General features: G+C 41.9%; 1 protein-coding gene across 1 annotated transcript in view; it reads left to right on the top strand.

Moving 5' to 3' along the window:
* LOC117870307 (butyrophilin subfamily 1 member A1-like) overlaps positions 1 to 9,761 on the top strand; it is a 101,646-nt gene extending 91,885 nt beyond the window's left edge. The window contains exons 3-7 of the mRNA XM_034757410.1: positions 4,094 to 4,114; positions 5,922 to 5,942; positions 6,983 to 7,003; positions 8,755 to 8,781; positions 9,198 to 9,761. Coding sequence (XP_034613301.1) covers positions 4,094 to 4,114; positions 5,922 to 5,942; positions 6,983 to 7,003; positions 8,755 to 8,781; positions 9,198 to 9,727 — 620 coding nt within the window. The 3' untranslated portion in view covers positions 9,728 to 9,761. The remainder of the gene's footprint in view (positions 1 to 4,093; positions 4,115 to 5,921; positions 5,943 to 6,982; positions 7,004 to 8,754; positions 8,782 to 9,197) is intronic.
* Positions 9,762 to 13,447: the final 3,686 nt, after the last annotated feature.

The raw sequence follows: 13,447 nt of genomic DNA, 5'->3' as shown, positions 1-13,447 counted from the left end.
CATTTTGGATTTCTTGATGAAACATGCAAAGCCAAATTCAGTTTTGAGATGTTTTTAGGTTTATTTAATTTTCTTCTACTTTTCTCCCCACCCCCTCTTTTCCCATCCCCTTTCTGAGGGAGATAAAGTGGAGGGAAACCAAATTTTTTCATCTCTTTTCAATCTTTTTTTGTTTGAAAATTCCACTAAAAAGTCAAACAAAACAATGACTTATTTGTGTGTTTTTAAAAAAATTTTACAGAAAAGAATTACCATTGTTTGACTAGCTCTGCTGAAAACCTGATCATAAGGAGAACAAGGAAACAAACAAACAAAGTATTCCAGCACTGGATTTCTTCTTCTATTAGGATGAAGTGCACCCTATGAATAGTGTCTGGATAAAACCTTCCATGAGGGGTCAGTGCTGACAAAAAGTAGATGGTGCTAGCCAGAAGTGAAACCTCAGTGCAGCCTCCATCAGCCTGCCTTCTGGATAATGCATTGGAGAGGTTATCCATGAAAATGCCTTAGGGTGAATTTTCCACTAGGAAAAAGGGTCCAGATCTTTGAATGGCTATGCCTAGGAATATCAAGTAGCAATTGGTAGTGTGATAATACTGCTGTATACAGCATCGTTTAGACCATTACTGGGTACTGTGTCCGGTTCTGGTGTCCAAAGGATGTTGAAAAAGAGAACAACTTCAAAACATTTTGTGTCCCATCAGGTTAAGGCCTAGCCAAATTTGATGGGAGACTGCTGTGCCATGTGTGAGAATGGGACTCAGTCCGTCTTCCCCTTAGGCACATGGTGCAAGGGGCGTGAAAGGGGCAACGTCTCTTCAGAAGGGAGTGCCCCATGTTCCTTTAATGTCTATAGCCCAGATGTGAAAGGCCTGGTCTATACTACCCGCCTGAATCGGCGGGTAGAAATCGACCTCTCGGGGATCGATTTATCGCGTCCCGTCGGGACGCGACAATCGATCCCCGAATCGGCGCTCTAACTCCACCAGCGGAGGTGGTAGTAAGCGCCGCCGACAAAAAGCGGCAGAAGTCGATTTTGCCGCCGTCCTCACAACGGGGTAAGTCGGCTGTAATACGTCGAATTCAGCTACGCTATTCACGTAGCTGAATTTGCGTATCTTAAATCGACTCCCCGCTGTAGTGTAGATGTACCCAAAGACACTTAAGCAGATGCTTTACCTTACTCACAGGCATAGTCCCATTGAAGAAGTCAAACAGATTACCCATGTGCTCTAAACTAAAAGGGTGCTTTAAATTCTTTGCTGACCTGGGACTATAGCTGCTGAGAAGTCGAGCTTATTGTTTTGGGCTCAGATTAGTTATGGGCAGCGTCTGAGCCGATCTCTGCCACATTCAGGGTTTGCTTTCTGAAGGCAAACATAGATTTTATATTTTCCGTCATTGATTTTTAGCACCAGAGAGAGTTGAAAAGAAAAAGTTGAAAAGATCGGTGCTACAGCCCCACTCCTGCTCTCATTGGGTGCAAAATTTTCCCTGTGGAATGGGTTATTAATCACTTAAATCCCAGCTAGCCCTTCAAAATAGGGCATAGATGTGTACCTTGTGCTGCACAGGTCTAGTCCTTCTCTCTCTCCAGGGATGAATTTCACCCTAAATCAGTCATAATATGTCTGTGAATATAGGAAGAGTGAGGCCCTGAGATTGTGTCATTAAATATATGATTTGCAATTTGTCATTGACTTTAATAGTAAAAGTAACAACATGCCCTTTGAGATAGTGTATGGGGGTGTCCTGCTGTCAAAATATACACCAGTACTCTTTCTGTTTCCCCCCCCTGTATATTTTAGTAATCTTCCCTCCATCCCCCTTTTAGGTCTGGGGAGTTAAAGACACACATTTCTGTCAAGCTTCTGGGGTGTTGGAGCCCCTCCAAGCCCTGTCACCCTGGCCATGGTGTTCCCCTGAGAGGTGCAGGAAGGAATTTCTTCTTCTCTCCCTCATGTGTTTGGGGGCTGGTAGTGAAATGTCTTTCCATTACAATTCCTGGTCTATGGGACTTGGTGGAGTTAGAGCGGGGAGTCGAGTAGCAGAGCCAATAAGCATCCTTCCTAGCATAGCACTGAGATGAAAGGGCTGAAGGCTTCAGCACATTCCTTATGTGCATCATCAGAACGTGTAAAACCAGACACTCCTGCGCTTAGCAAAAGGTAAAAAGGTGATGGGCTGTGTTAGAAGGTGGTGACCCATTCTTTCCCTTTTCACGGGATGCCTGCCAGCCTCACCTTACAAGAGCTAGGACAAATGTTTTCAAACTTTATCATATGCCAAACAGCTCTTTATCAAAGTATCCTCTTTTAAAAAATTCTATTAGTAGTAGTAGGTCTGGGTTGGTTTTCCTGTTCCATTAGAATTTTCAACATTTCAAAACATTTTCCCATTCTGAAGCAGGATGCACAGTTGAAATCTTGAAATGTTTCACAAACCAAAGGCCTCCTATCCCAACCCAGTTCAGTTTAAGTCAATGAACACATATTAGTTTGAAATGTATTGTTTAGATTTTGAAATATTTTCTTTTTTAAACTTTGTTTTATATATACAATTACCTAAAATTCTAAAAAATCTCTTGACATTAAAATTCAAATTCAAAACTTCTAATTAAAAAATAATGAAATGGGATGTTTTAAAAAAAACTCAAACCTTTTATGAAAAGCTTTTTGATTCACTGTTTCAGTGAACAGAACACTATTTCTCAAACAGTTTCACTTTTGAAGAAATAGCATTTTTCAACTAAAGATCGTTTCTTTGAAAACATTCCCAACCAGCTCTAATTTCCAGTCTGACATGTAATTTCAACTTCTATTGGATCATGTTATGCCTTTCTCTGCTAATGTGCTCTTCAATCTAGCAGAGAAAGGTGTAATATGATCTAGGGTTACAAGCTGAATCTAGACACATTCAGACTGGAAATAAGAAGTACATTTTTAATGGTGAGGGTAATTAACCATTGGAAAAAATTACCAAGGGTCTCTAGGAATTACTTTGGGGAAATTCTGTGGCCTGTCTTGTCCCAGGATTCAGGATATATAATCACAATGGTTTCTTCTGGCATTGGAATCTAGGAATCTGCAGTGGTATACAAATACCATTGGCTTTGATTCTTGCATTTTACGATTTCTGTACTTACAATATTTTTTTTTTATAAATTACCAAACTTTGTCCTGGTTTTGCTTACTACATTATTTCTGTATGCTATGGAGACAAATTCGGAAGTACGGGGTTAAACACATGGTTTTCTTTTTGTTTTTGTTTTTCAGAAAGACTCCAGAGAGAAAACGGTTAATTCCCATTGACTACTGTGTCTTGGAGGATGTCTGGTTGTGTAACATTTGAGAGATATGTTTTGGGAGACAAGAACAGTGATACAAGAGAGATTGATGATTGTGTTGATGAAAACAGACTAGCAGATGGGAGTGATGGATTGTGAGAGCAGTTTCCAAGGGAATACAAGGAGTTTGTAGAGTTTCCATGCTGAGAGAAGGTTTGGGATTTCCTCTTCATGGGTTGGGGTTTATTCAGAGGCCTGTCATGGCTGGCAGATCAGTCTGATTGGATGCTGAGCATGGGGATAACAGTTGGGAATGTGTGACAGTGGAATATGTGGGGCGTTTCATACTGAAGGCTTCGGAAGTGGTTACATTGTAATATTTGTGAGTATTTGTTAACCCATTACACACACAGACACACACACAAATGACTACCAAAGCAGAAAAAAGTAACTTTGAATTGGTTCTTCTGCAATACAGTTTTATTAAACTGACTATACCAGTAAAACATAAAATAAAAAGCTGTGAAGGGCTCATTGTTATTTTTTTCCTAATAATCTTTGAATTAATCTCATTTCTTGTGTTTGAACTCCAGAAAGAGGCAGTGTGTAGCATCTCTAAAGCAGTGACAATATTCAGAATTTCATTTATTGAGCAGTTTTACAGTAGGAGGATAAGTCTGGTTTGAACTCTTGCAACATAACTGGTGTGAGGTATCAGATTAGAAGCTTTTTGGGAGTGGCGTAATATCTGCTAATTAACCCAACTGAAATTCACAAGGTGTGTGCATTATTTTTTTTTCTTTGCAGATGAACTCCAAGGAGAACTGAGTAAGTGTGTGTTGATTCTTTGAATGTAAAAGTTAATTCAATTCCATGGTGGAAAAGTGATGCAAATAGAAATGAAGTTCTCACCGTTAGAAATAAGGGAACTGAAGGATCTTTGTTTTTGTTAGAATATTATTTTGATAAAATTTGCTAGGACAGACAGATGAATGCTACAGATCAATTCCTGCTCCCATTGCGTGAAAATCTCTCCTATACAAATATGCTATCAGTCACTTATATCCCACACATCCCTTCAAAATAGGGCATACGTGAGTATCTTCTGCTGCAGAGTCCTAGCACTTGTTCGCTGTCGAGGGATGAATTTAACCCCAAATAAATCCTTATGTGTCTGTGAATATAGAGGGAGTTCGGCCCTGAAAACGTGTCTCTAATTATGTGATTTGGAATTTGCCATTGATGTCAATAATGGCAGTAGGACCTGTGAGATGTGACTGTGTGTGGGTGTCCCACACTCAAAATATGAAATATTCTATTACCCTTGCTGATTTTTTGGTATATCAATTGTGTCTTCTCCACCACCACCACCACCCTCCTGCTACCCTGAGATCTGGGGAGGACAAGACACACATTCCTGCAAAGCTTGAAGAGTGTAGGAGCCCCTCCAATGACTCTCACACTGGCCAGGCCTGAGGGGTGCACGTGCATCTCTTTGGGGACTGGTAGAGAGGGAATCTCTTCACTTCCACTCCTGACCTAAAGGGCTTGGTGGAGCTAGAGAGGGGAGAGAAGTAGCAGAGACCACATGGATTGGTGCATTGAAATTTAATTTTTAATATGTTTACTAAAAAAGAAAGTTTTAAATTTTAAAAAACCGTATTTAAATTAAGAATTCTGATTTTTATAATAAAATCATTGATTTTTATCCACTTGGGGCATTTGTTGTTCATGTAATTTCTGCTCCCATCTGTTTCTTTCTTATGAGAAGATTTTTTTAAAAGTATATAAGAAATTATTCAAAATATTTTTGTTTTACTGTGTGGAAAACATGAACATATACCTGATATTAAAAAAGAGAAAAAATAACCAATAACCCCAAACCATGCATTTATAAATCAAAAACTAGTTTGTTTTTGGGATATCAAACTCCTCATACAGATTTTGAAATTGCCATGGGTGGGAGATGAACATCCCCCCCCCCCCCACCCCGCCACCCTCACCCTCCAGGATGTTTAAAAACTCAAACCTTCATTTATGAAAAGCTTTTTGATTCATTGTTTCAGTGAACAGAACACTATTTCTCAACCTGTTTCAGTTTTGAAGAATCAGCATTTTCCAACTAAAGATAAATTCTTAGAGAACATTCCCAATCAGCTCCAATTTCCAGCCTGACATTGTCAAATTTCAACTTCCATTGGATCATGTTATGCCTTTCTCTGTTAATGAGCCCTTCAATCTGGCAGAGGAAGGTATAACATGATCTAGGGTTACAAGCTGAAGCTAGACAAATTCAGACTGGAAATAAGAAGTAAAATTTTAATGGTAAGGGTAATTAACCATTGGAAAAATTTATCAAAGGTCACTAGGAATTACTTTGGGGAAGTTCTTGTCGCCTATCTCATCCCAGGATTCAGGATATATAATCACAATGGTCTCTTCTAGCATTGGAATCTAGGAATCTGCCGTGGTATACAAGTACCATTGGCTTTGATTCCTGCATTTTACTACTTCTGTACTTACAATATTTTATAAATTACCAAACATTGTCTTGGTTTTGGTTATTACATTATTTCTGTATGCTATGGAGACAAAATTGGAAGTACATGGTTTTCTTTTTGTTTTTGTTTTTCAGGAAGAATCGAGACAGAAAAAGGTTAATTTCCATTGACTTCTATTGCTTGGAGGATGTCTGGTTGTGTAATATTTGGGGTAGATGTTTTGAGGGACAAGAACTGTGAATACAAGAGAGATTGATGATTGTCACTGTGTTGATGAAAAGAGACTAGCAGATGGGAGTGATGGGTTATGAGAGATGTTTCCATGGAAGAGAAGGAGTCTTCAAAGTTTCTATACTGAGAGAAGGTTTGGGATTTCCTCTTCATGGGGTGGGGTTTATTCAGAGGCCTGTCATGGCTGGCAGATGAGTCTGATTGGATACTGAGCATGGGGATAACAGTTGGGAGTGTGTGAAGGTGGAATATGTGGGGTATTTCATAGTGAAGGCTTCGGAAGTGGTTACAATGTAATATTTGTTTCAGAGTAGCAGCCGTGTTAGTCTGTATCCGCAAAAAGAACAGGAGTACTTGTGGCACCTTAGAGACTAATAAATGTATTAGTCTCTAAGGTGCCACAAGTACTCCTGTTCTTTTTGTAATATTTGTGAATATTTGTTAACCCATTACATACACAAATACCACTGAGTGTAAGAAAAGATGACTACCAAAGCAGAAAAAAGTAGCTTTGAATTGGTTCTCCTTCAATATAGTTCTATTAAACTGACTATACTAGTAAAACCTCTGTAAAAAGCTGTGCAGGGCTCACTGTTAGAAGTAATGGGAGTAAAAATATTTTTTTCCTAATAATCTTTTAATTAATCTCATGTCCTGTGGCTGGACTCTGATTTTTATAATAAAATCATTGATTTTTATCCACTTGGGGCATTTGTTGTTCATGTAATTTCTACTCCCATCTGTTTCTTTATTATTTATTTAAATTCAATATTCAGAATTTCCTTTATTGCAGAGACAGGATTTATTGAGCAGTTTTACAGTAGGGGGCTGAGTCTGGTTTGGACTCTTCCAACATCATTGGTGTGAGGTATCAGATTAGAAGCTTTTAGGGAGAGGCACAATATCTGCTAGTTAACCCAACTGAAATTCACAAGGTGTGTGCATTATTTTTTTTTCTTTGCAGATGAACTCCAAGGAGAACTGAGTAAGTGTGTGTTGATTCTTTGAATATAACAGTTAATTCAATTCCATGGTGGAAAAGTGATGCAAATAGAAATGAAGTTCTCACAATTAGAAATAATCTGTTTTTGTTAGAATACTATTTTAATAAAATTTGCTAGGATGGAGAGATGAATGCTACAGATCAATTCCTGCTCCCATTGCGTGAAAGTTTCTCCTATGCGAATGGGATATCTGTCACTTATATCCCACACATCCCTTCAAAATAGGACATACGTGAGTATCTTGTGCTGTAGAGTCCTAGCACTTGCTCACTGTCCAGGGATGAATTTCACTCCAAATAAATCCTTACATGTCTGTGAATATAGAGGGAGTTAGGCCCTGACAATGTGTCTCTAATTAAGTGATTCGCAATTTGCCATTGATGTCAATAATGGCAGTAGGATCATGTCCTCTGAGATAGTGACTGTGTGTGGGTGTCCCACACTCAAAATATTAAATATTCTTTTACCCTTGCTGATTTTTTGGTATATCAATTGTTTTCTCCACCACCACCCTCCTGCCCCCCTTGAGGTCTGGGGAGGACAAGACACACACTCCTGCAAATTTGAAGATTGTGGGAGCCCCTCCAATGCCTCTCACAGTGGCCAGGCCTGAGGGGTGCACCTGCATGTCTTTGGGGGCTGATAGAGAGGGAATCTCTTCACTTCCACGCCTGACCTAAGGGGCTTGGTGGAGCTAGAGAGGGGAGAGGAGTAGCAGAGACGACATGGATTGGTGCCTTCCTTACAGGCACAGTGATGAAAGAATCGAGGGCTTCAGGAGTGCTCCCACCTTTTTGGTACAGGGAGATGGGAAGGGAGAAGCCTTCTTCATTTGCTGAGAAAAGAGGTGGTCTCTCAATATGTGCAGCAGCTCTGATTGGCTGTAAGCCAAGGGAGTTGGGCAGGTAGCCAATCAGAGTGGGGTTACCATATAGAAACATCTGAAAACCTGTGGATTAAGGTAAAATCCCATAGACTTGTCATATTAGAGGTCATCTGAAATCCCACAGAGCTGGCAGGTCTGAATTAATTTGACTTTGAAAGGTGTCGCCCAGTTGAAATATCAGTAAATACAGGTACAACGTTATCACACAAACATTTGATTAACTTCATTATCTTTGTGCAATTATATTTTTCTATCTCATCCACTCTCCTCCCTCACCACTCTTAAACACACTCCCCTCTACATTATTTGGAGGGAGCAGGGCTATCTCTTGTATTCCTCTCCTATCTCCCTTGGTGCTGTAGCCCATTTTCATCTCTCTCATAGCAGGGAAGACAGCAGCTCCAGGCAGAAATAATGCAGCTACCCACATTCCCAGCATCACCACACATATTTTCTTGTGGTCTGCTGTCTCTGCTTGAGACTGAGGTATGAGTGAAGGATGGAACGGACCTGGTGACTCCATGAGAGACAAATACAGGGCCCAAAAGTGTACAATAACCACAGTGGGTTTATACCATTAATGTCTTTACTTTCTCTTTTCTGCACCAGTACATCATTCTGTATTTTGTCTGATGATCTCAGTATCTGCAGCGTAGTTGTAGCCATGTCGGCCCCAGGATATTAGCGAGACAAAGTGCGTGAAATTGGTCCAGTAAAAGATATTACCTCACCCACTTCGATCACCAGTTATCCTCAACCTGGGAGATTTCTGCTGCTAAAAGGAGGAAAATTGGCAGTAGATGCCTCTTTGAATTCAATGTCTGTTGTTTCTCACTTTCATTTCAGATTGGAGAAGGGCTCGAACTTATGCAGGTAACAGAATTCACATCTCTCCTGGTAATCAGAAATAATCTTCATAGTTTATAAAGACTAGAAACAGAACATATTGCTATCACGGAGATAACAACTGGGGCTTTTCTCCATTTCCTCTCAGGCCTTACTCGTTCTGTTCTTTCAATCATTTAACTTATATCAGAATCTGGCACAATATATTTCAGTTTCAATAAGATAAACATTTCAGGATCCCTCCCATTTCTGTGTAAAGTTCAATCAAATATCACATCTCTGAAATATTTCAGTGTAACCAAATTGCCAGAATAGAAGAAAACCCGTTATCCGTAGGCATTTTGCCTGAGTAATGACAGCAGGAATTGGCCCACAAGCCATATCTCCCATGTTTCAGTTTATACTGCAATTAGACAAGGGTTTCTTAAATTTTCTCTTTGCAGATGACATCACTCTTAATCCAGGCACAGCCCACCCCAACCTCTCCATTGCTGGGGATCATAAGAGTTTGAAACATGAAGCCCAACCTCAAAAAGTTCCAGCAAGTCCAGAGAGGTTCGATTCAACCGTCTGTGTGCTGGGCTCTGAAGGATTCTCCTCTGGAAAGCACTACTGGGAGGTGGATGTTGTGAGCAGCTCTGACTGGGACCTGGGAGTGGCCAGAAAATCCATACAGAGAAAAGGAAAACTTTCCTTGTCCCCTATAGAGGGATTCTGGGCTCTGGGTTTCAGTGGGAGAGATTACTGGGCAAAAACAGATCCATGGACCCGCATCATGGTGCAGAAAAAGCCCAAGAAAATTGGAGTTTACCTTAGTTACCAAGAAATGCAGGTGACCTTTTTGAATGTAACTGACATGTCTGTGTTGTTCACATTTAATGATTGTTCATTCTCAGGAGATGTTTATCCATTCTTTAAAAATTCCCACAAAGAAACATCAATGAGAATTTGTTCTATAAGAGAAGATGAATGAGCTTAAAGTGGCACTGCCACTCCTTTATCCCTATGTATCATAGAAATCAAGTTTCTCAGCAATGAATTTGAATTACATTTTACCTCTATATTATTGTGATGCCATCTCTAGAGCGGCACTGTAACTCATTTTATGGCTATGAACCTATGACATCAAGTTTCTCTCCAATAAAATGTGAACTGTAGTTTTTACTCTGTACTTTGTGATCTGCCATCTTAATTACTTGCTTTCAACAACAAATGATTTTGTTTGTTACTTCTGACAAACACTGTTATTTGCCTAGGCTGTTAAGGAAAGGATATTTGTGTTGCAGAGAAATCAGCGCCCAAACGTAGGTTTTCAAGATTTCAAGATTTTCAAGAGCTCAGCTGCCAGTTACTCAGCATGAAGAGCCCCTTAGAAAATCTGACAATAACTGTCACAGTGGGAGCTGTTGGGTAGATATTAATGTGAAAACACCATCCTGTCTCACACATTCATTTTTATCTCAGAGACACAACATCACCAAACTTATAACATAACAAATTAAGGGCTTGTGACTGGCCTCTGTAGCTACATAGTGGGGAAAGGGAATATAAAATACCCCCCGTCCCTGTACACAGCCATGCAAGATTTACTGTCAGAGTTATAAGGCAGCTGCACCTCTGACCCATTTCCAGTCCCTCTGAGAGCTCCCACCCTTAGGTCTCTTGACCTTACCTGTCTCAGGGTGGAATCTCATGAGTCTTCAACTCTTAGACAGGGATGTGACTACAGTAACCTGGTCATACCATCCACTTACCACCCTTCAGTCCCATCTCAGACTGGGCACCTGCTTGATCCTCCTTTCAGGAAACTGTGACCAATGATACTGACCAAAAGCCTTTTAAAAACTAAGTATTTTTAGTTAGCAGTTGTGTAATTTATAGAAATAGAGTCATGTCCCTTTAAATCATCTATGAGCCCTCTGCTCACGTTCACCATTGGCTATGAATTGGAAGCTGCCATAAACCAGTCGGCGCCGCAATATGTGTGCACCCAGGCCATGCATGCTTGTGTATATTTAGAAAACTCATTTGTTTGGAATAAACTTGTTTATTTGGAATATTTGGAGCCTGTGTTGTTTCTTCATATCATTTTGGCTTTGTAAGGAGCAGAGGACACAATGATTGGTAACAAGGAGGGAAGCCCAATCCCAGAGTACAGTGGAACAGAGAATAACTGCAGAGTCCTAGACTAAAGGAAAACTGCAGACACTGAGATTGTGACAAAACTGATCATTCCAGAAAAAAAAAAAAAAAAAAAAAGGTTTGTAAAAGTCTGGCTGTTTGGAGAAAACTGACTTGTTTGATAAAGTGGGTCAGTCCTCCACTAAGCTGTGGGGAGAGAGTAGAACACAGTATAATAGCTAATGGTATCAGTGTTGAGCAAAAGGTGTCAGTTTTACTGAGTCTAATGGGGACTAAAAACCTATATCCCGCTACATAGCCTGACAGCTCCTGTTGAACCAGCAGCTTCATTTTCTGAAATTGTGGAAATTCTCCAAAATCACCTCTCGCCAAACCAACAGGCGATTGCAGAGTATTTCTGATTTTATAAATTAAATCAAAAAGAAAATGAAACAATTCCTAAATATGTGGTTGATTTAAGGATATTAACAGAGTATGACCAGTTTGGAGAGAGTTCAAATCATAGAATCATAGAATATCAGGGTTGGAAGAGACCTCAGGAGGTCATCTAGTCCAACCCCCTGCTCAAAGCAGAACCAACACCAACTAAATCAAGCTGGGCCTTAAAAACCTCTAAGGATGGAGATTCCTCCACCTCCCTAGGTAACACATTCCAGTGCTTCACCACCCTCCTAGTGAAATACTGTTTCCCTAATAGCCAACCTAGACCTCCCCCACTGCAACTTGAGGCTATTGCTCCTTGTTCCATCATCTGCCACCACTGAGAACAGCCGAGCCCCATCCTGTTTGGAACCCCCCTTCAGGTAGTTGAAGGCTGATATCAAATCCTCCCTCACTCCTCTCTTCTGCAGACTAAACAAGCCCAGTTCCCTCAGCCTCTCCTCATAAGTCATGTGCCCCAGCTCCCTGACCAGTTTTGTTGCTCTCTGCTGGACTCTCTCTAATTTGTCCACATCCTTTCTGTAGTTGGGGGGCCCAAAACTGGATGCAACACTCCAGATGTGGCCTCACCAGTGCCGAATAGATGGGAATAATCACTTCCCTTGATCAGCTGACAATGCTCCTACTAATGCAGCCCAATATGCCTTTAGCCTTCTTGCAACAAGGGCACCCTGCTGACTCACATCCAGCTTCTCATCAACTGTAAGCCCAGTGCACTCCCTCCCTTTGCTGCAGAACTACTTTTTAGCCAGTCGGTCCACAGCCTGTAGCAGTGCATGGGATTCTTCCTTCCTAAGTGCACTTGTCCATGTTGAGATGATGACATTATAGTGACATTAATGACATTATAATGTTATAAGCAAAATGAAGGAATCCAAAACCAGTTATTGACTGAGGCTGATTGGACCCTGTAACATGCACTAGAACTTGCTGTGTCAGTGGAAACCATTACTGAAGATTCCATGGAGCTGCAATCACATCACATGATCTGACCAATAAACAAACTGGCAGCCAAGCGGAAAGCACAACATGGTCAGTGCTAACAGAAAGACTGGGTGCTTTCATTTGTAAATCAGTCTCTCAGTGCAACTGACTCTTGATTTAAGGACAAAACCTGTAGAAACTGCAACAAAATGAGGCTCACACAGTAAATATCAAGGTCTGTGAACAATGCACAATAACTACAGCAAGAAGGGCAATACCAGAGGATTTCAGATGCATTAGCATGCAGATGACAACATGGTGTCTCCTGAGAATGTTATAACATCTCTACAAAATTTAGTTTACAAGATAATAAATGACTAGATATTAAAGGGTATTCCTGGCACTCAGTGTTAGTTGGATGATATACTGGTTATGGGAACTGGTGATAAAGAATACCGTCGACACCTCCCAGGGTACTTGTGAGGTTGTCTGAGTATGGGCTTAGAGCAGGGGTGGGCAAACTACGGCCCACGGGCTGGATCTGGCAAGTCAGGCCCTTGGATCTGGCCCACTGGATTGCCCCCCGTGGTACCGCAGGCCCCGCGCCGCTCTCAGAAGCAGCTGGCACCATGTCCCTGGGGCCCTGGGGAAGGTGGGGCAGAGGGCTCCGTGTGCTGCCCTCGCCTCCAAGCACCACCCCCTGCAGCTCCCATTGGCCGGGAATGGGGAAGCACGGCCAATAGGCACTTCGGGGGAGGTACCTGGAGGAGTGGCAAGGGCAGCGTATGTGGAGCTATGTGCTCCCTCCCCAGGGGCCGTGCAGAGACATGGTAAGTGGTGCCGGGCTGGAGCCTGAACCCTTCCTGCACCCCGCCCCCCAACTCCCTACTGTAAGCCCCCCTGCCTGCACCTCGCACCCCTCCTGCAGCCCAACCCCCTGTCCTGAGCTCCCTGCTGCTCCCCGCAGCCCTGTGCACCGCTGCCCTGAGTCCCCCGCTGCACCCTGCACCCCCATGCACCCCAACCAACTGCCCTGAGCCCTCTGCTGCACGCTGCACCCCTCCTGCACCCCAACACTCTGCCCTGAGCCTCCTGCTGCAACCTGCAACCGAACTACCTGCCCTGAGCCCCCTGTTGCACCTCTCACCCCTCCTGCACCCCAACCCTCTGCCCTGAGCTCCCTCCC

This window comes from Trachemys scripta, unplaced genomic scaffold (genome assembly GCF_013100865.1).
Source record: "Trachemys scripta elegans isolate TJP31775 unplaced genomic scaffold, CAS_Tse_1.0 scaffold_26, whole genome shotgun sequence".
Classification (NCBI taxonomy): Eukaryota; Metazoa; Chordata; order Testudines; family Emydidae; genus Trachemys; species Trachemys scripta.
The sequence above is the reverse complement of the archived record's forward strand: the minus strand, read 5'-3'. Positions and strand labels throughout refer to the sequence as shown.